Source organism: Silurus aristotelis, assembly GCF_946808225.1.
Source record: "Silurus aristotelis genome assembly, chromosome: 12".
NCBI classification, from domain to species: Eukaryota; Metazoa; Chordata; class Actinopteri; order Siluriformes; family Siluridae; genus Silurus; species Silurus aristotelis.
Genome location: NC_139585.1, coordinates 18062055 through 18088604, shown reverse-complemented (window position 1 = coordinate 18088604; position 26550 = coordinate 18062055). Strand labels below are relative to the sequence as shown.

Sequence of the window (26550 nt, the reverse complement as noted above, 5' to 3'; positions counted from 1 at the left end):
TTGAAATATGAGAAGAACAGATCCCCCTGTGTCTCTTGTGAAGTGTATACCTGAGAGAGAAGGCTGTAGGCTCGGCTGAAAGGAGAGCGGTGTTGGCCTGAGTATCTACACACCAGGGCGATGCAGGAAAGAACCACCGCCACATAGATCCCGAAAAGAGTCAGGAAGTCCATTTACCTGCCCGCAGAACTGCACAAACAAATCAACACAAAGAGTTACTTTTACTGAGTGAGTATTTGTAGCTGGTACACTGCTTTATACTGATTTATCTAACTAACTTCATCCACATAAACACAGTTTCGCTCTAATGGCACTTCACGTCAGCCAAGCAGCTTTCTACCTGAACACTGTCAAACTAATTCAACAATTCATTTCCATAGGGGGGAAAAACACCACTAACAATTTGGTAGGTTATTTCCTTCTCTCTCTCTCCTTTCAGGTAACCGGCAGCGTGAAGACAGTCTGAACAACAGAAATTATTCAGACAGCGTCAAAGTAAAAGTCCCTGAAAAATAAGAGTCCTGAGAATGTGTATGTACAGGTAGTCGTCGACTTACGACTTACGACCAACTTACGCCCATTCGTTGTTCCGACTTACGACCACAATAGCTAGCCGTGGCGTACGACAGTGCGTACCAGCTTCCGGCATCATTTCACAGTACTGTACATATAACCTACGTGTTACGTCCGATTTGTCGGTCTTAATCGTGGTCGTAAGTCGAAGACTACCTGTAAAGGAGCAGAGAAGCCCAAACTAATACCTGCTGAAAAAAAAGCTTGTCAGGAAGCTGGGATCAGAGCCCAGGGTCAGCCATGGTACGGCACCCCTGGAGCAGAGAGGGCCTTGTTTAAGGGCCCAACAGTGGCAGCCTCAAACCCCCAACCTTATGATCAGTAACCCAGAGCCTTAACCATAGAATCACCACTTCTCCTGATATTAGAGGTCACTGAATAGCTGCATCAGGCAGTGAACTCCATTATACAATAAATTGGATTGTTCCTGATTTTACAATAATTTTCACTGAGCGAGAACCTTGTTAGTTGTAAACTGAATTAGTTTAAAAGTTTTTTTTTTAATGTTTTTACTCTCAAATATTACATCATTGATAAAAGAAACCATGGCAACTGTAATTTTAACATAATGTTAGGTATAATGCAGCGTTCGTTCATAGGAAAAAGTTTAGGCATCTCTGTAATAAAACCTGTGATTCTTTTTTATAAGCCTCTTTGGATAATCAGCCTCCTGCTCAATGCTGCAAATATACTTTTTAATAAAATGTAATCTTAATTAATGTTCATTATTAATATAATTATAAATATAATATAATTAATAATTATATAATATAACATATTTTTTAATATTACAAAATTAAACCTATTGCTGTAAACTTTAAACACAATTATTTTACATTTATATAAATAAAAATGACAATAACTATAGCAGTATTTGTAACAATTTTCCCAACATCATCATCAATATAATCAGTATCATGCATATGAATAAATAAATCAATGAATGCACAAATTGAGAACTGATGAGGAATACAATTTGAGAACTGATATTTTAAAATATTTTGCATAAATACAAATACACATACACATAAAATGCTTACAAACATATTTCATTACTTACAGTACACAATATCTGTTATAATGTAAATGTATAAATGTATGTATTTTACATATTTCTGATATGCAGAGTTTACGGTTGTCTAATATCAATGCAATGACATGGTTTGTCCTTATTTTTACTGCATCATCGTTTGCGCTTATTTTTAGTGCATCAGTTCAAGATGGACCTCTTCGAAGCTCAGGTTGCTGTGCTTTAAACCTGCCTGGAGCTGCAACCACTTCTCAAGTTACAGCGCAACACCGGTGATGCCACCAGGACCTCGTAGCTCAGAAAAAAAACTTCAAGGACTTAATGTCCAGCAACGAATACAGCAATTGTATAAAGGTATGTAAGCATTTCTACCTGTGTGTTTTAGGTTGCCAACTATTTTTCACAAACAGAATGAGAACAATGTCTTGACGTAGGTTAACACTGCATTTGTGATTCTTTTAGAACTGTAAATAAATTATTAAGTTTCCTTATTATATTGTTTAACTTTTTGTGTCCATCATCTTGAACATTTTTGTGAGTTAAGCAGATTCTTATAGACAATACTTTTAATTTATGGTACTCTGTGAGTGGAAAAAAGGGGGTATTCTATTTCAGAGTTATTTGTGCTAAATTGGATTGAGTTGTTAAAAGCACAAAATCCAGTCCTGGTTGACCAGAGTCCAAAATATGTTGCTATTTTCCACAAATAAAACATATACATGACCTGGTATTAACTTGTGAGTTTATTGAAGTGTTTTTAAAAATAACCAACATGCACTGCACCCTGTCCCTTCAGAATTTAAGCTAATTACCATTTAAAAAGCAAACCAAAGTGCTTTAATTTAGTGCACAGTCAAGGAATTGTTTGCACGTTCTTTGAAATCCCAAACCGTTTCTTTGCCTAATGCTCCAGAACCTTTGAGCAGGTAAGATGAGACATTGATTGAGGATTGAAGAGTGTCTGTTTGGCACTGCCACTAAATAATTTAGTTTTACCACTCACTTGCCTTTGTACCTGGATCTTTGTATTACTGCATTAATAGTTAAAAAAATGTGATGGTTACATAAGAAACAGTAACACTAATTTTGGGAAGTTTAGGGAGTTACTGAGTATTATTTTGCCCTGCATTATTGCGTTTTTGTCTGTTGAGTTCGTATAGTAAATGGTCACTGAATCCTTTTTGCGATTGTGCTCACAAGTCCTTACTCAGGATATACTGTCCGAGTGTGTCTCTGTCATGTGGTTGGGGGATTTTAACATGTATCATTTAATCTGTCTAATCCAGAGCAAGGGATTTAATTGCACTTGTGTGACTGTGATCCTCTCACAGACGTTTTAATTAGCCTCCACCATCCTGCTACATCCCCATGCTGATACTGGGCCACTTTCCATCCCTTGGAGAGGGAGCTAGCTGTCAGAATATGGGAGAAAGATATTTATAGCAAAATGGGGCCTCACTTTACCCTTTTTGGAGAGAGAATTATTAAGGATCTGTGCTACACTGTCCCAGTTTCACAGTGTTAGCTCTGCAGGCTTGCCAGAGATGCATAGTCAACGTGACGGAGAAAAGGATTTCGGCACTGTGTGCCCCTCACCGTTTTATGTGATTATACTCTGCACGGTTGACTTTGATGATGGAGGACATTGTGAAGGTTCTGCTCCTAGTCTGCTAATGCTTGTGTAGAGGATGTGTTAAGTGCATTCAGGAGTCTGGGAGAAGTGCACTGGATTTTTTTTATGGCTATAACCATCGATTGTTGAGCTCAGGGAAAATGAAGAGATTCTTGCAAAATAGGAAAGGGAGGTCCTCCTTACGCCAAAACCAGAAGTCTGGCTCACGGTATCCACCTAAAGATTTCTGTAAGTTTATATTAGTGTTCTAAATTGCTAGTTATCATACTGGTTAATGAGATTGTGCATAGTTACCAATATATGAGGCGTGTTGATTTACATGTGTAAACACATGTAATTAAATACATTAGATTTACATGTAAGCCTATATTATTCTGTTAGGACATAAAGCATACATAAAGTACTTCAGAGCAGAATTAGAGATCCCTTGGTATGAACCTAACTAATAAAGTGTTAGATTTGGTTTTATATGTATATATACTTATACTTATTTTTTCTTTTTAGCACAAATATCTCTCTTACATCCATTTTAAAGTATGCACTATAGGGTAGAGGGTTTTGTACATTTCATAGTATGTAGCTGGGCAAAAAGGTCTGTGTAATAGTATGTCTTCTAAGCGCAGGCGAATTTATATACCTCAGCTGTGTATGCTCAATGAGGTCAATGACAGTAGAAGGTTTAAGGAGTCAGCTGAGACTGACTAAGCCTTTATACTCTTATAACTCAATTCCACTGCTGTACCTAAATACGTGGGTATTGTCATTTACAGAGAAATTTGGCTTGCTTTCATGGCTGCATGTCAAATTGTCAATTATCCTGAAGATTGCCTTGTGATTTGAGAACAGGTTTGGGATTAAATAACTATTTGGCATAGCTTCAGTCATGGAGCGAAACAGTCTTGAACACAGGTGATAATGTGTTAAAAAAAAATTTAACTGCTCTGCTTCCTCTTCTACAGTTCTTACCATGCCAACATCTAACCAGGGCTGGCCAGAGGAGTTTGGCTTCCAGCTTGGGGGGACAGGGCCCAGCTATATCCTTACAGTGGAGGAGGGTAGTAGTGCTCACCTTTCTGGCCTGCAGCCTGGAGACCAGGTGTTGGAGATTGAAGGGCAGGATGTGTCCAGTCTGGGAGCTCAGGCTGTCATTGCTCTGGCACAAGCACAAAAGAACATTCCACCCAGCATTGGTGTGGTTTCCAGAATACAGCAGGTATGAGAAATAACTACATTTTGGAGAACCATGCTGGAAGCTGTGCTTTCCTAGTTAAGTTCCTTTTAAATTCCATCTCCACCTTTTGCTTACCACGATTGAGTTTCCAGCCAAGATCTCAAAATCTTTACTAGTCTTTACCTGGGAATGTCTATAACATTTAGTTAATGCCATAGTCTGCACTGGTAAACTTTTACTTCCCCACTACATAATGATGCTGTCCTACATTTCTATTATTTATTGCACAATGAGCCTGTACTGTATTGGGAATGTGTTACTTGTTCTTTGTGACATATTTTTTATTTATCCTACAGTATTCATTCATGTGGCTAGATTGACTTGACCTTTGTCAATGTTCCATTTTATCTTTTTAAAATTGTTCATTTAATTAATCAGCAGATTACCTATTTCAAATTTTGCTCTGCAGATGGACATTACCCCAGGCCCTGATGGGCGTTTTGGCTTTACGATTGTGGGAGACTGCCCCCTGCTGGTGGAGGACTGCTCTCCCTGTTCCCCTGCAGGACGCAGCGGTCTGAGGGCTGGTGATTATGTCATGGAAGTGAATGGCATCCCTGTGAAGCATCATGAGATGGCTGCTGTCTTAATAAAGGCATCACAGGGTCGCACATTGCGCCTTGGGGTGCTCTGCATGGGCAGCCGACAGAAGCGTAGCAGCAGCATAGATGAGTGGCAGAAAGGCAATGATGACATGCGTCTGGACCGAAAACATAAAGCCTTAGAGTTCAATAAAAGGGTGAGGTCACATAAAGGATTGTCCTGTTGCTTTAGCAGTGCACAGAAATATACATATGTACACTTTTTATTTTCTATGATTTAAAATACTTACGATGATTATGTTTTTGTGGAATTATGCCTCAGATTGATGAGGTTTTGGAGAATGAGCCTGAGGTGAAAGAGAAGCTGTTTGCTGTGCTAAAACAGTTTGCTGCTGAGAGGAAGGTGGACTGGCTGGCAACTGTTCTTCCTGACATCCTGACCACTGAGGAGCAGCAACAACTCATTTCGAATGTCAGGTAAGCATTAGACCTCTAGACAGTTTTTGCTGTGTTCTAGTTTTTAACCTCTATTTCAGTGCTTCTCTGACCTGAAACACTTTCAGCATGTCTGCACTGTCAGGTGGCCACTAGAGGGACCCACTGTTTACTCTTCAGCTTGAAGTTCAGGTTAATGTTCATTTAAACAGGATTTAACAGTTAACTTTCTGATTGTGCCTGCAGAATCTGGTAACAAATTGCAGGAGAATCTACAGTGTGCACAAAGTCTTAGGGGTAGATTAGTAAGGACTATTTAGTTGAGCTTTATAAAGCCTTTGATCGTTTAGATTTCACCTGCAAATGTTGTACTCAAGAATATCCACTGTCTATACTTTGCTGTTACTGTGGGTGACACTGTAGAGAAATTCTTCAATGAGCAATCAAGTGTTGAATATTTCAAGGCATGATATGGCATGTGCATCATCATAGCTGATCCAATGCTGACACAGCTCTGTGTCCCAACACAATCTGTCTGCTTGGCAAGCACAGAAATATAAACTGGTTCTTCACAACAAATTTAGATTTTAGCTCGGAATGCCAGGCTGAATCAGAGAACAAACTGTAAAGCAAAGGCTTTTGATTAAATTGCTCATATGGGAACAGATCGCTACAAAACATCTGTTACTCTATTTGTAATATATGTTGTTTATTTGGTTTAATTATGCACTGTGTTGGAGGTGAGTGAAATTCTAATAAGATTATTTTTCTGTGCAATAACAGTTTAAGACTGGAGTAACAGTTAATAAAATAGTTTCAAGAAAAGTTCTGGTAACGTATTTGGCAAGTGTGTAACAGTTTTTGGAGAGAAGGGCAGTTAATGTGAATATCAGCAACTCAACAGTTCAGGGCCTACTTGCATCTGTCTTGATGCCAAAAACATTACATTTGATGATTACTGTGTTTTAAAAGCTGTTGCCGTCAACATCAGCATGAATCTGAAACAATTTAAACAAGTGCTTACAACCCTGATATACATACGCTGTGTACTATGGCAGGACTATTGTACTGTTCACTGCGCTTCACTTTTTCTACATTTTGTTATGTTACAGCCTTATTCCAAAATGGATTAAATTCATTATTTTCTTTAGAATTCTACTAACAATACCCAATAATGACAAAGTGAAAGTTTTTTTAAATCTTTGCAAATTTATAAAAAAAAAAAAAAACCCTGAAAAAAATCACATGTACATAAGTATTCACAGTCTTTGCCATGACACTGAAACTTAAATTCCTTGGATTTCATGGCTTGTTTTGTGCTCTGACTTGCACGGCTGGGACCTTATATAGGTAGGTGTGTGCCTTTCCAAATCATCTTCATCAACTGAATTTACCACAGTTGGACTCCAATTAAATTTTGTGGAAACATCTCAAGGATGATCAGTGGAAACAGGATGCATCTGAGCTCAATTTTGAGTGTCATGGCAAAGACTGTGAATACTTATGTACATATGATTTTTTTAAATGTTTTTTCTTTATAAATTTGCAATGATTTTACACACACTGCTATCACTTTGTCATTATAGGGCATTGTTTGTAGAATTTCAAGGAAAATAATGAATTTAATTCATTTTGGAATAAGGCTTTAACATAAAATGTGGAAAAAGTGAGGTGTGTGAGAGACCTCTAATGAGAGGTGTGACGAAAGAGATTATAGGAGGTGCTGGATGTGACTATGTAAATTCAGCTGATTGATGCATCATATAACATATTTTTAATGTTTCTGCACTGTTTTTACCTTAGCAAGAAAATAACTGTTGCTATTCCTTCTAAACTGTTATTTGTTCTCCATCAAAGCCCCAACAGCAGGTTGTGACTATAGAAGAAATGTTTCTATAGCATATAACCTTAAACAGAAGCCAGAGAAATATGCATACAACTATCAAGGACGCTTTGGTGTAATCGCAAACAGACTATGTACATTAAGATTTTTATTCTAATTTCTAACCTTCGAAGCAATATCTGGGTTAACTCTATGAGTATAGCACAGTTTGTGATGGCCTACTAAGATGCTACCCAGCATTCATTGCTATTATTCATTTTAGATGGTGACGGTTTGCCTCGGTTGCCATGGTGGCCAGCCATAGAGACATGGTGTTTCCGTAGAGGCAGCAAATTAAAATATGTTAATCTGCAAGCCTGCAGACATTCAATTCTATCTTTTCTTATTATTTAGAATTATGCCTTTTAGCAGAGTATTATGAAGTGGGTGTATTCTTTTGATAGATTCTTGATGATTTCTGATAATACAAAGACTATTTAAGTAGCAATAGTGCCTTGTTTTAGTTTTCATTTGATTCCCAGTTAATAACAGCTTTGAAATGAAAGATATGTTGTTTGGTATGAGCATCTTTTATTTATAACAAAATGTTCAGATTATTAAAGTTGAATTTGAATGTTGCTGCTATACCGATAACCTAAAAATATCCAATGCGTCAGCAAGCATTTAATCCTTTTCATACTAAGTATTAATAAATTCAGTACTTATAAAGCATACAAATCGATTAACACTTTGTATTGCTTTGAATGTAGTATTGTACTTTTTTAAATTATACAAAGCTGTCTAAAGCTTCCAGAAGGTTCATCTTAGTCTTAGAAGTCTTATTATGTGCTGTCGGAGTTTTGTACTAAATCAGTTGGACTATCAGGCTTGAGATACCTATAAATTAATAATGTACATATGTGCTTTTGCAGGCTGTTTTTACAGTTTAAATAACAAATTTAATTTAAGCAAGTGCTGTCTTTTGTATGGGACGGGATGTAGTAGGCAAACCTGCTCCTAATGGCCTAGTGATAAAATTTGCAAAGATCTTCTTTGTGCATACTGAATTTAAAAAGCAAATATAAGATAAACATATCATAGTTACTGAATCACAACATTATGCCAACTTAATATATTGTTTCAACTTTTATGTTTTCCTGAAATGCCACATTAACACCCACTAATTTTAATTAATATACTACTAGTTATAAATTAATACCTAAGAATGCACCGTACTGCATATGCACTGATTGTACTGGTCTTGTTACATACTTAATTGTCTCCCCTATTAGCTGACTATGCTAATCTCACTAGACCCCGCTTATCTAAACTATTCTCAGCTCTGCATACGTAATGTGCACCTGGAGGCAACTGGGGATTGTCATAGCAGCCTTCAGAATATTAAAATTTTTCCCTGAAGTCTTTTGAGCACAGTTTATGGTACTTTTTTACCCTAAAATGCATCATTTGTAATGTATTTTAAATGCAAATGTTATGTCTTAGTTTCAAGTTGTTTGGTGACAGATGCATTTCTCTTATTGACAGTGGATACAGTTCTGCACTTCAAAGTCACCAATCAAGTATATGGTTGGCCTAAAATATTAGTTTTTTTAATAGTTTGCTATTTATTGGTAAAATAAATTCCTTTATATTATATTACACTTCTTCCCCCTATTACGTAAAATGTTCCTTATAACCTTAAGCAAAGGTAAAGTAGACCATATTGTATAAGTAGACTAAATTCTGGGCAAAATTCATTTACATAAAGTTTCTTTTAGAATACAGTATTGTAATTAAATTGTACTGTATTAAAAATGAATATTAGAATAACACCATGTGGCCGTAATGGAAAGAAAGTTCATTTATAATTTCACTCCAGCATGTAATAAATGATTCTTAGAGAAGTAGCTTGAACACTCATTGTTCAAAAATGTTCCATGACATAAAATTGCTTGCCTTTGAATGTCTCATCATCTACAGTAATTAAGATCAAAAGTCTCAGAGAATCTGGTGAAATATTTGTGCACATGGGACAAGAGCAAAAATCAGTTTTGGATCTCTGTGATCATTAAAAACATATATGAATTGTAATAGAAATCATCTCCAGAAATCTTTATCCATAATCATAGTTTAGTTTAAGGTTACCATGCACATCTTCTGTCATATATGAACATCATCTAGGAATGCCAGTGTTTATTGGGCCAAAACTCATTTAAAATGGACTGAGGCAAATTGGGAAAATGTTCTATGGTCAGACAAATTAAATTGTTTTGTATTAATTTTGGAAACCATGGCTTCCATTATTTCCAGACTAAAGAGGAGAGGGACTATCTGGCTTATTTTTATTACTCAATTCAAAACCTGTGTACAGCTATCAAATAACAAATTACCTATATTTTTCTTAAAATAGTATATTTCCTCAGTTTAAAGATTTGCTATGTTCTCTTCTGAATCAAATATGGGTTTATAAGATTTTTACATTATTGCATTCTGTTTTTCTCTTTTGGAATTGTTTTTGGAAAAGTTTAGATTTTACCACTGTCTTATCGCTCCTATGGAAGTGTATATTCAGACAGCACTCTAAGAGGTTTAATTTAAAATGGACCATCATTTTCTTTTATATTATTATTATTATTATAGTTTTATTGATTTCTTATTCAAATTTAGCCGTTCAGCATAATTCTTTGCACATGGTTATTAAAGCAAACAGGGAAATAACCTTAAACTAAGAAATATTTCTACTTAAATTGTTATCTATAGCATAATTTGTTATGTCAGTTAGAAAAACAAATTGCAAAACAGAAGCATTTTAGTACTGGTTTCATACTGTTGGACATAACTGTATAATACTGTATATCTGTATTCAGTACAGATAGAGTACATCATAAATATTATACTAATATAATTATACTATTTAATAATAGCATACTAATATAAGTGAGTGTATGTGTGGAGAGAGTAACAGGAAAACAGAACAAGAGAGGGAGCTGGGGAGAGGGAGAGGAATAGAGAGATACTCCCACACCTTTCAATTTGCTATAGGCTGCCTGCTGTAGTGGGAGCTTGTCAGTAGGAAACCAGACTTCTCATTTAAGAGGCACAGACATCATCTGCAGCATAGAAGTACAGTACAGACAATCTGTACTGCTGAATGGATTTTAAACAGGAACATTTCTTTTTTTGATCAAAAGGAAAGGAATCTGTTGTAAGCTTTTGCTTAAGCTTAACTGGCATCTTTGGCTGGAGCACACAGCTATCTGAACTGGTCTGAAAAGCTGAACTTTATGGCTCTTAACAGCTGATTTTCACCTTCCCATTTCTTCTGCCTTGCTGTTGCTATGTTTGCTAGGATCTTCATCCCCAAGAAGCACAGGCAGCGGTTTGATGAAGCTGTCTCCCAGAGTCTTCTCAATCGTGTGTGCCGCAGTAAGAGTGTGAGTGAGCCTGGCCAGAACCGACTGCGCCGCAGTCGCAGCCAGGAGCACCATGAGCGGCAACATGCCTCCAAAAGGGCCAGCTCTGTTCCCAGAGACACCGGAGAGAACCATGAACGTGGCCACAAGAAGAGCACAGCTGGCATCCCCAGCATCCCTTCAACTGGAGGAAATCAGAGGTATATATAAATACATAACATACTATAAACTGTTTTCCAAATCTTAACATTTTATTGCTGAATTTCTGTGTACTGTGGTTTATCAATGTATAATAATACACACATAGACTTCCTTTGTACACTAACAGAAAATATATATAATTAATGAAAAATGGTTCTGTATATAACATATACACGATGCATTAGACCAGGTACTACGTGCGACACAGAGCTGAACAGGCTGTGCTGTGCTTTTGCAGTGCAGTGTGTTCTAACTGAGTATAAGGATGGTCAAAATAAAAGACAAGCCAGTATGAGGATGTCTTTTCATTAAAAAATAACAACATTGTTGACACTTCACAGTCAGTGGAATGTTGGACTTGCGTCATGTGTAGGAGTGTTTGTGTGGGTGGGTGGGTGGTAACAGCATCATTGGCATATGCTTATTTCAGGATTTCACATCTATTGCTTGATGAAGTAGATTGAAGCTTAAAGTGATAATGTGAATATATTCAATTAATATGGGTATGAATCTCTGTTTACACACGACACAGTCGCACACGCACCCACCTACGCGCACGCACAAACACACATTCCATGTTCCATATTGTTTACACCTCTGATGCACCATTCTATTGTACTACAGGTCTATATACATATTCATCTAATAAAACAGCAAATGCTCCATTACAGAATAAAAAAAAAGATACACATACACTAAAAAAAAGCATACACTATGCATCATATAACATGACCACAAATGTCCCTTAGGTGTCCTCTGTGGTAATGTAGAACATTTTATATTGAGAGAGGTTATAAGAGAGGTTATGTAAATAACTCGCCTACAAGTTGTTGACTTTTATTTATTTTAGTGTCATTGCGGATTCTTCTCCCATTTTTTACACAGTAATCCCCCTCTTTACCGCGGTTCGAATCTCGTGCCCCCGGTCTCTCGCAGATAGCATGATAGACCAAAGAAACTTATAGGGAATTGTTTTTATGGTGTTTTATGTTGAAATAATTAAATTAATTATACAAATATAATTATAAATTATAAAATAAAGTAAAATGTTAGTACGGTACAGAAAGTAAAGAATGCGTGATCTGTATCTCTCAGCCACTTTTTTGACATCATAGGTGACTTCAACCGATAAACAAGCAGAGAAACTACACAAATGGCTACGCTAATACAGAACTGTATACTGTACTCACTATAAATGTGATACAGTGTACTGTATTTAGAGAACTTTACAGAAAATGTATCTCTCTATATTCTTGCAAATGTTTTCTGTGTGTGTTTAAAGTGTGTGGGAGGAGGATTTACGGCTTAAACAAAAAAAAAAAGCATTTTTGGGGGTGGCGTACGTTTTTGGAACGGAACCATCGCGATAAACAGGGGATTACTATATATTGTGATTCTCTAATTAAACTAATAGGATGTTACATAGATCAAAACCAGGCAACACCATTAAACCTTTCCTTAGGAGTTCAAAAGCCATTAAATGGTGTTATTTTGACACAAAACACAAAATAATAAAAAAAACACTTAATATTGTTACCACAAGGTTATACATTTTAATAGTTCTATAGATTAGATTCCCTGCTGTTATCATGGTTACATTTGTTATGGATAATCTGCTGTTATTTTGTGTTATTTATAATTTTTTTTATTATGTAATAGTGTGCTCTTAAGCAGGTATCAGTAATGGCCTCTATTGCCTATTTTAATAAACAGACCTTTATTTAGCTGGATGAGTTGGCCTTGTATAAATGGTATGGCATTTTACTGCCTATTCGCCTCCATCTTTGCCCAACATCTTCAGTATTTTTTCGAGAGGTTGCCACAGCAACCAACAGCATGCTCTTCAGTGTTCAAATGTCAAATGTTCTTAGTGAGATGCAGACAAATCAGAGCACTCTTCTGTACTGAAACATCAAATGATCTCGGTGTATGTTCTCTATGCGGGCTTAGTGCAGTGCTGTGTACTCTTCTGTTTATTTTATTGCTTACTGTGTTGGCAGAAGCCAAAAATAGAATCTGGATTAGATATGTTTGGGTCTGTAGGTGTGAGAATTAAATATCCATTGCTCATCTTTTTTTTTTTATTTTTTTTTTTTATATTTTTATAGATATTTGTGTAAAATCAGCATGTATTTTAGCAATAATAATACAATTTTTTTTTGAATGATGGTATTTATGAGGTGTATATTTGTCACAGATGTATATCATGTAGTATATCAAATGTAATATAATAGGCACCTGACCTTTTTAGACTTTTTTGTTTAAATTAGCCTGAAATTTGCATACAAGTTTGCCTAAATACAAAGAAAATTTCAAATATGATTGTTTTTTTTGTCTTTTTTAATCAATTTATTATATCAACACATATTATATTTACATAACTAGTGCAGTATCTGAGAGTGTACAATTTTACTACTGATGTTTTTTTCTCTGTAGGACTATCCGTGTGTACAGAGGAAAGAAGAGCTTCGGGTTCACACTCAGAGGCCATGCTCCTGTGTGGATTGACTCTGTTATTCCAGGTAGACTATGTACTACAATTGACCTATTTCTTAGAGGAGAGCTATTATCAAAAAATAAATAAATCAAAAGTCATGAGAACATATAAGTAGACTTTTCGTTAATAGAATTGTTAAGTGGTGTACTCATGAAGTCAGTTAATGTTTTGTGACAATGTTGTGATTTGAGTCGGGTAGGTCTACACTGTGTATGAAAGTGTGGATGTGTGAGGGGCTGTAGAGTGGGAGGTGAATGTGTGAGTGTCTGCATGACGATAATCGCCCACTTCAGGCCTGGTTAGAACCTAGTTAGCACTGACTCAGCTGAGCCACGTGGGGCTGCTTATGGAAATATTGTAGGCGTCTAGTATCGTAATAGCAAACTCTCCTAGACTTAATACTGAGTTTATGCATAAGTAGACATTTTACTTTGTTCCATCCAATTGTATTTTAATTGAAAGGTAAATCTTTTTTTGTTGTTGTTTTTGCTATATAGTTTCATTTGAGAAAAGATAAATGTATGACAATATAAAATAATTTCATTGTTCATTAAATTAAAATAAACAACTTAAAACATGGCACCCTTTTTTAAAATGATCAGAAAATATGGGGCTGAGAAATTTCCTGTTGTGTACTTTGTTGTACAATTAATAGTGTTGAGTGACAACTATTGGTTTGAGCCCAGGATTTTGCCTATAAAGACTGCAGTTGTTGCTAAAAAGGATAAACCACTATAAGAACAGAGAGCTGTCTATGGGTGAAGAGCAAGCAACTTTTAAGATGGTAAAGGGGGATCAATCAGAGCCATTGGACAATATCTGGACATAGCAAATACAACAATATGGAATATACTGAAAAAGAAAAAAAAACTGCACTCACAATTAGACATTGAACAGGTCGCTTCAGTGTCAGCTAATGACCGAAATGTTGAAGAGCTGTAAAGAAAAACCCAAAACCTACAGTCAGTAACGTCACCAAAAACCTCCACAAGTCATGGATGAGGTTATGACAATCCATCATTAGAAGAAGTATGTAGAGGCCATATCAAAAGATGTAAACCACTTAATGGCAGTAAAAATTAGAAAGCTGGGTAGGAATTTAGAAGAAAATACACAGATGAAACAGAAGATGTGATAGAAATTCCAAAGTGTAGAGAAAGAATTAATCTGTTTATAATTCAAAACATACAAGCTCTTTGGTCAAACCCATGGAGGTATTGCCATGGTTTGGGCTTGCAGGTCTGCTTCTTGTACAAGTTAACTAATTATTCTTTTTTTTTGGCATAACGTAATGCTAGCAGCAGAAGAAACTCGAAGTCTACAATTTAATTCAATTCAGATTTATTTGTATAGCACTTTTAACAATGGACATGAAGAAGAAATATTTGTGATGAAGTGTGGAAAACATTTTGTCTACAAGTTTACAGAGAAACACATCCAGTCTAATTTTATGGAACTTGGAAGAAAGCATTGACCCAAAACAAACTGCCAACACAACAAATGTCTGTGAAAGTTTTTTATACTGACCAAGGCAATTTATTAACAGACCATATTATTGAAATTAGGACTGAAATTCTAAACGTTTGTCTAATATTCATCTTTTCATCTCAAACACAAATATCTTTAGTGTTTATATCAAAAACAATAGAATCGGATTTGTTGTTCCAATGCTGTCAGAGGGGACTGCAGCAGATGCGCTGAAACAGGAGTGTTAAATAATTGATGTAACTGAATAATTTGTATTATTCAGAGCATGCTGCTCTATTGCAAGAAACACATTTATTCTTTTATAATATAAAAAAAGTCAATGGCACTTAAAGCAAAAATACAGGGGGTTATTTTGATAAATATACTTTTAACATTACACAACCATATCAGGAATCTATGCATTATTAATGAATTGTATCTTTATCCACTCCAGATAGCCCTGCTGAGGAGTGTGGACTTAAACCAGGAGATCGCATTTTGTTTCTTAATGGGCTGGATATGAGGTAATTTCCAGATGACTTTTCAACTTTTTAGAAGACAAAAAGTGAGCTAATATAAAAAATATATATTCAGCTGTAGTATTTAACTGTATATGTATACGATTAGTATCTTGTCCTGTGAGCAAATCTTCTAAGGATAGGTGTAAACACAGTTTGGAACCATATTATTGGATCTCTGAGCTGAAAATAATTACTTTTGTTTGATGTGAGATGTAAAATATATATATATATGTTTGTACTCTTTGGTTTAAGATAAGCATTCAATAAATCAAAGAATACTGAGCTTTTGTAATAGGAATGTACACATGATGCTAAATAAGCTAATACTATTAAACTAATAGTAATAATAATAACTTGAATTTACATTTTCTGAAAAAAAATTTGCATGCTTATTAATACTGGACCTGCTTCAGTTTTACTGCAAAGTGCACAAAGTGATTTTCCTCAGTGAGAGAATGTCTCTATGTTGCCTTGCCTACGTTACCATAGTTTTTTTTTTTTTTACTTATTTTATTTTGCTGGTTAATGAGCCTGTGAAATCATGTGATGTTAATATATTATATAATATATTACCCAAAATGCAACTCTCCCAACTATGCTGAGTGTTTTAGTATAACGTCTATGTTACCATAGTTTGTGTTTCTATTTATCTGATTGGATAATTAATTTTTTTGTTTTCTTTTTGCTTTTTATGTTGTTAATGTTTTATGATTGAGAAATGTAGATGATCAGGTGATCATCAGTGATTATTAATAATTATTAATATTATTAATTATAATTTATACTTATACTAGAATAATACCTCCCAGAATACCTGCTTTCAAATAATAATAGATTTATTAAGCAAATAAAGCCAAGCATTCATGTTTTGAATTTTGTCTTGTAGGAATTGCTCACATGAAAAGGTGGTATCAATGCTGCAGGGCAGCGGTGCCAATCCCACCCTGGTGGTGGAAGAGGGGCCTGTACTATACTCCCCATCAGACTCTGAAACTGAGGAGACTCCCTCAGTTCCCTGCTCTCAGTCACCTGCACTCAGCTCTCTGCAGTGGGTAGCAGAGATACTGCCTCCTAGCATCCGCGTGCATGGCCGCACTTTTAGCCAGCAGCTTGAGCACCTTCTCACCACTCAAGAGAGATACACTATCTGCAAGGCTCTCGAGACCTTCTTTCAGCACAGGTTACAGTCTCCTGCATCTTGATATGTGCTGTCTTACACCAAATGGAATATGGCATGGATTTTGACAGCTTTTTCCTATTAATGAACTTTTCTACTTGTATGAATATGTTTACATATGTGGGGAACTTCACAGACTGTAAACTAAAGTCTATATAACCAGTTTTATATGGGTTGGTATATTCTGCGTTATGGAGAAAGTTTTTGCATCTTAGTTAATTTGTAGACTCAGATATGACGAAATATGATTTCCAAACTTTGCATCCGGTCTTCCAAAAAATATATTTATGCATTATATTATAATTCCACAACACATTTTGATAACTTTTAAAGTCTATTATAGACAACTAATTAACACTCACTGGGAGTAACATGCTTTTCAGCACATATGTCAAAGCCTGGAACATTCCTTCAGTCTCAGAGTGGTGAAATAAATGTGCAAAGCATTTAAAAATAGCTCCAGCTCATGGCACAAATAGACGCATACAGAACATTCTGCGTGGGTTCTCTTGGATTTTCTATAGGACTTGCTGTTACACATGGACAGCATAGAGGGAGTGCTGCTTTACTGTCACTTAAATGCCTCGCATGTCTCTCTGAAATTCAGGAATGTGGACACACTCATCGTAGATGTTTTTCCTGTGCTGGACACTCCTGCCAAGCAGCTGATTTGGCACTTTATCTATCAACTATTGACATGTGAGGAGCAGGAGCGCTGTAAGAGCAAGATCTCTCGTTTCCTGGGCTTCAAAGGAACAGGTGTGCACTGAAGACCTTTGTGTGTCTGTGTAGACTTGGCTGAGGAATAGGCATGCATATTATTCCTTACATGAAGAGTAGACCTTATATTTTGGGAATGTTTTATTTCTTGCTTAGTGATACTGTATATTTAATTTCCATGTGTGTGTATGTGTGTTGGCAGAGCCTGAATTGGGCACAGAAAATCACAGACGGAGCAGCTCCATGAGGGTCACTGGAACATCCCATCGGAACAGTGTCAGAGAAAGAAGCTCAGATGATTGCATCATTGGCACTCACCTAGGAATGGGTATGTTTTACATACATCAGTTTGGAGGCTTTAGTAAATGTAGATCGTAAATGTAGATCTGGCTCATATTAGCAATGGTGTCTCCATCTTCATTTTTACATCATGCTGTAGAATCATTCCTTCTCTTATGGAGCCTTAAACAACTAGCCACTAACGTTTATGGTTCAATAAGACTGCTGCTATGTGTTGATTTTGCAAGCAGCTTTTTTGCCTATTTAAAACACCTCACCACTATGGTGAATCACAAACAACTGCTGTTTGTGCCTGTGTTTTCTTTGGGAGGCTGTCAGCTTGCTTTGGGGTACTGTGTGCTGGAAAGTGATCTTTCTCCTCAGGGACTTTCACTGAGCCTGCAACACCAGGAGAAAGACAATGTGGCGATGGGACCTCCTTTCCAGAGTCCCCAGATTTGAACCATGTGGGTACCTTTCAGCACTTGCCAAGTACCTCTTGCATTTTCAATTGCTTTTACTCATGCCATTGTCATCTAACCACATAAAAACCTGTAGATATCAGGAGTGTACACAGAGCTGGAGAGTGCGTACACGGTGAAGAACAACAAGCTTCTGCAGAGTAACTCAACATCCGGGAATGAGGGCATGAGCCATGGTGACAGCCATGCACTCACTCTCTCCTTCACAAATACTAAAAAAGGTACACTCATAATACCACCCACTGTCTCTGAAATTAAATGATTAAGTGCTGCTTCATGAGATGAAGTATGGTACAAACATAACTAATAAAATTTCCCTGGAAGAAAGGTAAATATAATTAAGTCCATTTTATATATATATATATATATATATATATATATATATATATATATATATATATATATATATATATATATATATATATATATATATATATATATATATATATATACATACATACACAGTGAGGAAAATAAGTATTTGAACACCCTGCTATTTTGCAAGTTCTCCCAATTAGAAATCATGGAGGGGTCTGAAATTGTACTCGTAGGTGCATGTCCACTGTGAGAGACATAATCTAAAAAAAAAAAATCCAGAAATCACAATGTATGATTTTTAAACTATTTTTTTGTATGATACAGCTGCAAATAAGTATTTGAACACCTGAGAAAGTCAATGTTAATATTTGGTACAGTAGCCTTTGTTTGCAATTACAGAGGTCAAACGTTTCCTGTAGTTTTTAACCAGGTTTGCACACACTGCAGGAGGGATTTTGGCCCACTCCTCCACACAGATCTTCTCTAGATCAGTCAGGTTTCTGGCCTGTCACTGAGAAACACGAGTTTGAGCTCCCTCCAAAGATTCTCTATTTGGTTTAGGTTTGGAGACTGGCTAGGCCACGCCAGAACATTGATATGCTTCTTACAGAGCCACCCCTTGGTTATCCTGGCTGTGTACTTCGGGTCATTGTCATGTTGGAAGACCCAGCCTCGACCCATCTTCAATGCTCTAACTGAGGGAAGGAGGTTGTTTCCCAAAATCTCGCAATACATGGCCCCGGTCATCCTCTCCTTAATACAGTGCAGTCGGCCTGTCCCATGTGCAGAAAAACACCCCCAAAGCATGATGCTACCACCCCCATGCTTCACAGTAGGGATGGTGTTCTTGGGATGGTACTCATCATTCTTCTTCCTCCAAACACGTTTAGTGGAATTATGACCCAAAAGTTCTATTTTAGTCTCATCTGACCACATGACTTTCTCCCATGACTCCTCTGGATCTTCCAAATGGCCATTGGCAAACTTAAGACGTGCCTGGACATGTGCTGGTTTAAGCAGGGGAACCTTCCATGCCATGCATGATTTCAAACCATGACGTCTTAGTGTATTACCAACAGTAACCTTGGAAACAGTGGTCCCAGATCTTTTCAGGTCATTGACCAGCTCCTCCCATGTAGTTCTGGGCTGATTTCTCACCTTCCTTAGGATCATTGAGACCCCACGAGGTGAGATCTTGCATGGAGCCCCAGTCCGAGGGAGATTGACAGTCATGTTTAGCTTCTTCCATTTTCTAATGATTGCTCCAACAGTGGACCTTTTTTCACCAAGCTGTTTGGCAATTTCCCCGTAGCCCTTTCCAGCCTTGTGGAGGTGTACAATTTTGTCTCTAGTGTCTTTGGACAGCTCTTTGGTCTTGGCCATGTTAGTAGTTGGATTCTTACTGATTGTATGGGGTGGACAGGTGTCTTTATGCAGCTAATGACCTCAAACAGGTGCATCTAATTTAGGATAATAAATGTTGTGGAGGTGGACATTTTAAAGGCAGACTAACAGGTCTTTGAGGGTCAGAATTCTAGCTGATAGACAGGTGTTCAAATACTTATTTGCAGCTGTATTATACAAATAAATAGTTTAAAAATCATATATTGTGATTTCTGGATTTTTTTTTTTTTAGATTATGTCTCTCACAGTGGACATGCACCTACGATGACAATTTCAGACCCCTCCATGATTTCTAAGTGGAAGAACTTGCAAAATAGCAGGGTGTTCAAATACTTATTTTCCCCACTGTATATATGAATGAATGATTGATTGATTGGCTGCTAGATACATATGGAAATAATCTATAATCCATCATTTAAAAATAACTTGTTTCATACAGGGAACCGAAAGTCAGGCCTGTCTCTGACATGGAAGGAGCCCTGCACCAGTCCTCAGTATGACCTCTACCAGCAGACTGTCCCTTCTCCTGGAAGCATGGACTCTAACCCCTATGTCAGCCTTGACAGCCCTCCTACCTCCCCTCAGCACTCAGATGAGGCTCCGAGCCCTCAGCTTCGTAGAAGAAAGCTTTTCACCTTCTCCAGACCCCCACGCAGCCGAGACACGGACAAATTCCTGGATGCCCTGAGTGAACAGCTTGGCCACAGAGTCAACATTGTGGATAACTTTATGGGAGGAGAGAATGACTATGAAGAGGTTTGTGTGCTTAACGAAAGTAAATAGTTCATAAATACAGACATATGACTAGTGTGTTCATCTTTTGACAGATGAGTTTCCAGGAAGAACAGGATAATGTATTGTCTCGCCAAGCAAGCAGCGCAAGCAGTGAGGATCACAGCAGTGAGGATTCGAGCTCGTTAACCTATTCATCTGAATCGGAGCAGATTCCACCCCCTCCTCGTAGCCCACCACCTCCACCCCCACCCATTCAGTTCACTGACACACCCTCTCCCGTCTGCCTCACCCCACAACACTTGCCTCAACCACCTCCTGCCTTCCAAAACCACCCCATCATACCTCCTCCACCACCCCCACCCCGGTTCATCCTCGCCAACCGTCCATCTCTTAACCAAGTGCTGCCTACATGCAAGGAGACAAGGTTCCATCACACACAGCCCAGAAAGGTCTTTTCTCAGCCCTCTGCTCATGCCAGCCAACATCACCAACCAAAAGCCCACCCTATCCTGCATTCCTCCCCCCACACATTACCACAACCTCCTCAACCATCCCAAAAGCCTCCTCACACATCCACTCAGCCTCTTCAAACCTCCCCACAGCCTCCTCACACATCTTCTCAGTCAACCCACAAATCCTCACATCCCCCATTGAGGCACCGCACCCAATCCATGTTCCAGAGCCAGCAAAGCTCAGCCATGCAGCCCAAAGCAAAGAGAGATTCACCACAGTCTAGCCATAAGATATATGAAAGTACCATCTCAAAGATAACACCCCCACCCCCACCTCCTCTGCCCCCACCATGTGAGCCCCCACCTCTGCCAAAACCAAGCCCTCAGTCTTCAGATACCAACCACATGAGTGTGAAGAGGCTTCGCTGGGAGCAGGTGGAGAATTCTGAGGGCACTATCTGGGGACAGGTTAGTTAGATATACAGAAAGCACCATGCAATTTAAGCATGATGGTCTGATAATTAACCTTTCTTCTTGTTTGCCAGCTTGGAGAAGACCCTGACTATGGTAAATTGAGTGATATGGTAAAATACCTCAATCTGGAGCTGCACTTTGGCACACAGACAGGTTCTAGTAAGTTTAAAAAGTGTCACATGTATTTAAGTCAAAGTACCATTATTAAGAAACATCACCCATGCATCTTTATGATTTCATCTTGTGATATAACATTTGCCTCGATACCTAATGTACATATTTTATATTTATTGTTTATGTTTGTGCTTTTTCAGCTCATCACCATTACCATTTCTCATGGATCACTTATAGTCTTGTCCATTCACAGTGTCCTCCCTTCCTTCACTGGCATCTCGGCATCCTTCTTTTTTCTTACAATGTCCCATTTATTGTTTCCACTGCTGGCTCCAGGAGAACTGATCCTTACAATGTAATTAAATATGTCAGTTTCTCTTCCAGAACCCACCTTTCTACCTGAGAGCTTTAAAAAGAAAGATGTGGTTGAGATTCTCTCTCATAAAAAGGCCTACAATGCTTGTGAGTATAAGTTGAATTGCATTACAGAGATTTATTTAGAATGCAGACTGACCTTTTAAAAAAAAACAAAAAAAACAATAAAAAGTTTTTAACAATATAATAATATAAAATACGTGTGAGTGTATTGATAGAAATGTTAAGTAAAGTATGTCAAAGAATACCTAGTGTCAGTGTGCTGTCATGGGCTTCTATGTTTATTAGGCTTACATTGTCAACTATAAAACACTGAACTGTCAAAATTATTAGAGGACGACAACAGAAATTCTAGCTAGATGCCATCAGGTGCCACTTTATTAGGAACATCTGTATATACGCATTCAAGCCGTCATCTAATCAACTAATACTATGAGAGCAGTGCAGTGTTTGAAATCATGCAGATACAAGTCAAGCACTTCAGTTGATGGTCATGTTTAACATCAGAATAAGGTAATCTGTGATTTTTCAATTTGACTGTTTGATTTACAAAAACAAAAAAAAATCCAATGAGTAAAAGTTCTGTGAGTCAAAATACATTTTTGATGAGAGTGGACAGAAGAGAATGTTCAGACTGGTTTGAACTGAAACATAGGCTACACTAACCCAAATAGCCACTCTCTGAAACTGTAGCGTGCAGAAGAGTATCACAGATGACACAACACATTGAACTCGCAGATGTAAGGGCTACAATAGGAAAAGACCAGAATGAAATATCTGAAAATAGGAAAAATCCTTGCCTGGTCTAATAAATTCCAGATAATCTTTTGCTACCACATGGAAATGGTAGCGTCATAACATGCTATCATCAAAATGATCCCATAAGACCAGAGTTGTCAGAGTAGCAGTTGTTTTTCTTGGGTACAAATTGAGCCGCTTTAATTCCAATTTGACATTGTTTGAATGCTATAGCTTATATGCTGACTATATACATCTTTTTATACTCACATTTTACCCTGCTTCTAACAGCTTTGTCAAACATTATAACACACCATCTCACACAGCACAAGTTGTCTCTGACTTCATGAACACAATCGTGAGTTTAGAGTAGTTCAGTAGCACTCCCCAGTAACCACATTTAAATTCAGTAGAACATATTTGGAATGTGGTAGGCAGGAGATTCACAGCGTGAATGTGCTGCATGCAAACTGCAGCAATTATGTGACGTAACAGAATCTCACATAAAAATATCCAGCACCTTGTGGAAACCATGCAGGTTTCAAACTGCTCTGAGAGATTCCTAATAAGTATTAGTATGGTGTTTTTAATAAAGTGTGTGGTGAGTGTAAGAGGTGAAGTGTGCTTACTCTGCTCTCGGTTGCTCTCCTCAGCTATCCTCATAGCCCATCTGAAGTTGTCTCCAGCAGAGTTACGACAGGTCCTCATGACGATGAGCACTGAACGTCTGGAGCCTTCTCACATTAAGCAGCTATTGCTATATGCCCCAGATGATGATGAGGTTAAACAGTTCCAGCAGTATGATCAGGATCCTGCCAGGCTTAGTGAACCTGACAAGTTTGTCCTTCAGGTGGACATTTCTTTTACTGCAATTTTTTCTTTCTGGAAAACAATTACAGCAACTTCCATTAAAATATATAAGGTATTGTTTAGGTATGCTTATGGCTTTGTGTGGGTCTTGCAGATGTTATTAGTGCCTGAGTATAAAACCAGACTGCGGAGTCTCCTGTTTAAAACCACCCTGCAGGAGAAAACGGAAGAAATGCGAATTGGTTATGAGTGTATCTATAAAGCCTCCCTAGAGCTAAAAAACAGCAAGAAACTGGCAAAGATCTTGGAGGTAAAATGCTTTTGTAGATAAAAAAAAAAACAAAAAAAACATTCATACACAAATCAGGTAATAAAAAATACATTTCTTTCTTCTAATTATTTTAATGTTTCGTTTTAGTTTGTCTTAGCAATGGGAAACTATCTTAATAATGGCCAACCCAAGACAAATAAACCCACAGGCTTTAAAATCAACTTCCTTACCGAGGTAGAGTAAATATTAATTCATAAATTGTTTTTTTTTTTTTGTTGTTGTTATTTAATTATAAAATTGTGGGAGTCCTGAAACATTCTCTTTCCACAGCTCAGCACAACAAAAACCGTTGATGGAAAGTCAACCTTCCTCCATATTCTAGCCAAATCACTATGCCAACACTTTCCTGAACTCCTAAACTTTGCGAGAGAGCTTATAACAGTGCCACTAGCTGCCAAAGGTAAAATCAGCTAATTGACCATATATTAGTGTATTTATAGCATATATTAACATATAACATGATAAGTCATGTTTGCCTGAATATTTTTACTCTGTGCACCCAGTGAATCAGAGAACCATTACAGCAGACCTCAGTGATCTCCACTCTACCATCCAGGACATCAGAACTGCCTGTCTAAAAATCCCAGCCACAGCAGAAGATCGATTTGCAGCAGTCATGAGCGTATCCTTTTTTGTTAATGCACAACAAAAATATGGACATCAGGCAATTAAATATCATTGACATTGGAGTTTAAAATCTCTAGTACTGGTCCTTGGCTTAATGCACTACTAGTGTTGCTGCTTGAGCAAGATTTTCAGTGATACTAAATGATCTGAACTTGATAAATCTATTGCGTCAGCGGGTGCTGATAAATTTACTTAACTATAAAAACTTATTTAAAATGGGTAAAGACAATATGCGGATATTTAACAAAAGAAACCAGTTTAATTGTTGATTTGGTGATTTTTTTCTGTAAGGCGACATTTATTTAACATTTGTGAAAGGAGTCTCAGGTGTCAGCACTTTGTAACATTCATTAATAAATTCAACATTGTTAATAAATTACAGTGCTGTAACAGAAATATAACATTGGTAATTTTCCTCTGCTTCAAAATAGGTTGCATCATAACGTCACAAAAACGATGATTTTCCAGTGTTTAATGACATGTTTCATTCCTTACTCATTACTCCTTCATCATGCTCATTTATCAAGATTAGTCTTAATAGTAACATATCTCATTTAACACAAATATTAAGGGAAAATTTACCTTCAGGGATGCAGATGAGAAAGAATAAGTGTACACTGGTTTCTTAACTTTGGCATTAGAGCTTTTTAGAAAACTCGCATCCTGCTGTGCAGTCCCTGGACTCCCACCAGCAGAAAGCAATGGATGAGTTTGCCAAGGTCACCACTTACTTTGGAGAAGACAGCAAGTCCACGACCACAGAAGCATTTTTTGGCATCTTTGCAGAATTCATCTCTAAGTTTGAAGTGAGCAATTCATGGGAATGATGAAAGTGTTCTGCATCTTAAAATAATATGCAGTCATGAAATAAGTAATAAAAGTAATGCCTTTTCAGTCTGAAAATAGTAAAGTGATTTTGATATAATGTTCTCTGTTGCAGAGAGCACTGAATGAGACGCGGGCCACAGAAAACCCCAGGAGCCCTCGCATTGCTTCACCCTTAGCCTGGTGAGAATATGCTTTAGAATTGCTGCTCTCATAAACGAAGGCAATCCATGTGCCAAAAACTCGACAAAACAACAGGAGAAGCCAAATTTAATCTAAGATAAAGTTTATGACCTACATCTTAAGAATGTAACTTCATCATAAAGAATATATATTTTATACAACATTAAAGATTATCAAGGATATGGATATAATTTCATTATTTTTAAAAGATTTTCCAGTTAAAAGAGAATATACTGTAACAAGAATACGAGCACTTTACAAGTCTTTCCCCTGCACAATTGATGATACTACATTCAGCTATACCTTTATCATTCTTTCACGGATGTATACTGACCAAAAACTAGCAGACAGATTATAACGAATGCTGGGTGTTAATCATGTTAGTCAGCAGCATATCAACATTGTAAACAGACGATTAATTTTTGCTCAGCATTAATGTTGTCGTTGTCCTTCGCTGAAAAGAAATCCAGCCACACTAAAAATGGCCACCTATTTTGTCTGATCTGTTTTAACAGTGGCAAAGCTGTGCATGACAATGTGTACAGTGTAACAGTACTGTACGCTGTCATCTATGAACTCTGTTGTTGTGACAAATAATATCTGAATGGAAATGTTTTTAGTCTCTAAAATGGCCCTGTGTTTTCATCTTGTTTGTTTTATGTTTACATGTAAATTATTATGCAGCTTGGCAGATTCTTTCTTAAAATAATGTTCAAAATGTTCTTTCTGCCTGATGTTTTGTGTTCCCAACAATCTATTAGTAGCCTCTTTATTAAATCCAAATGCATGGAAAACTAAGTGCTGGTCTTTATGGAAACTTCCATGTTTCTGTTTTGTGTGTCTTTTTTTCAAACCAGTGACAGTATTTTAAAAGGTTAATCTACAGTTTGCATGTAGCATTGTTGGGGTTTTTTGTTGGAAATTAATTTTTATGATTCTTAATGTAGGCCTAACCCTCGGTTTTATTTCAACTCGTATTTCACGTTAGGACTTAGGTGTGTTGGTGTGTAGGTTGTTTGTGAATAGGACAGTATTTCTCCTGTGCAGTTCTCTTTCAGCTAAACTTTCTCCTGGCCACATTGGGCTGCATTTTATTCTGCTGTCAGATTTCTATCTTGTGAATAAACACAACTGAAAAGCA

The 26550-nt window shown here is 37.1% G+C and overlaps 2 protein-coding genes across 6 annotated transcripts in view; one reads left to right on the top strand and one right to left on the bottom strand.

Moving 5' to 3' along the window:
• Positions 1–189, bottom strand: part of zdhhc4 (zDHHC palmitoyltransferase 4) — a 4899-nt gene extending 4710 nt beyond the window's left edge. The window contains exon 1 of the mRNA XM_083556034.1: positions 51–189. Coding sequence (XP_083412160.1) covers positions 51–173 — 123 coding nt within the window. The 5' untranslated portion in view covers positions 174–189. The remainder of the gene's footprint in view (positions 1–50) is intronic.
• grid2ipb (glutamate receptor, ionotropic, delta 2 (Grid2) interacting protein, b) lies at positions 99–26550 on the top strand. Of its 5 annotated transcripts, XM_083556022.1 has the most exons (24): positions 99–228; positions 1780–1957; positions 4196–4449; positions 4877–5206; positions 5332–5486; positions 10616–10879; positions 13317–13402; positions 15299–15368; positions 16252–16545; positions 17150–17301; positions 17465–17590; positions 17926–18008; positions 18100–18244; positions 20185–20501; positions 20573–21400; positions 21478–21565; positions 21893–21982; positions 23287–23483; positions 23598–23753; positions 23862–23948; positions 24045–24174; positions 24278–24396; positions 25043–25207; positions 25342–26550. In XM_083556022.1, the coding sequence occupies exons 2-24, from the start codon at positions 1879–1881 to the stop codon at positions 25411–25413; spliced, it is 4287 nt and encodes a 1428-aa protein (XP_083412148.1). In that variant the 5' UTR covers positions 99–228; positions 1780–1878; the 3' UTR covers positions 25414–26550. The 5 variants fall into 5 exon arrangements, with proteins under 5 accessions (XP_083412148.1, XP_083412149.1, XP_083412147.1 ...); XM_083556023.1 differs by lacking the exons at positions 99–228; positions 1780–1957 and adding an exon at positions 2949–3464 and having other exon boundaries at positions 21905–21982; XM_083556021.1 differs by lacking the exons at positions 99–228; positions 1780–1957 and adding an exon at positions 2949–3464.

Excerpts from the sequence above, each read along its gene's own strand:
- grid2ipb (XM_083556021.1), top strand. The coding sequence starts at position 3,377 with ATGAAGAGATTCTTGCAAAATAGGAAAGGGAGGTCCTCCTTACGCCAA. Across the intron at positions 3,465-4,195 it reads GTATCCACCTAAAGATTTCT|TTCTTACCATGCCAACATCT; the intron begins GTAAGTTTATAT and ends CCTCTTCTACAG. Across the intron at positions 24,397-25,042 it reads GATTTGCAGCAGTCATGAGC|AGCTTTTTAGAAAACTCGCA; the intron begins GTATCCTTTTTT and ends CTTTGGCATTAG.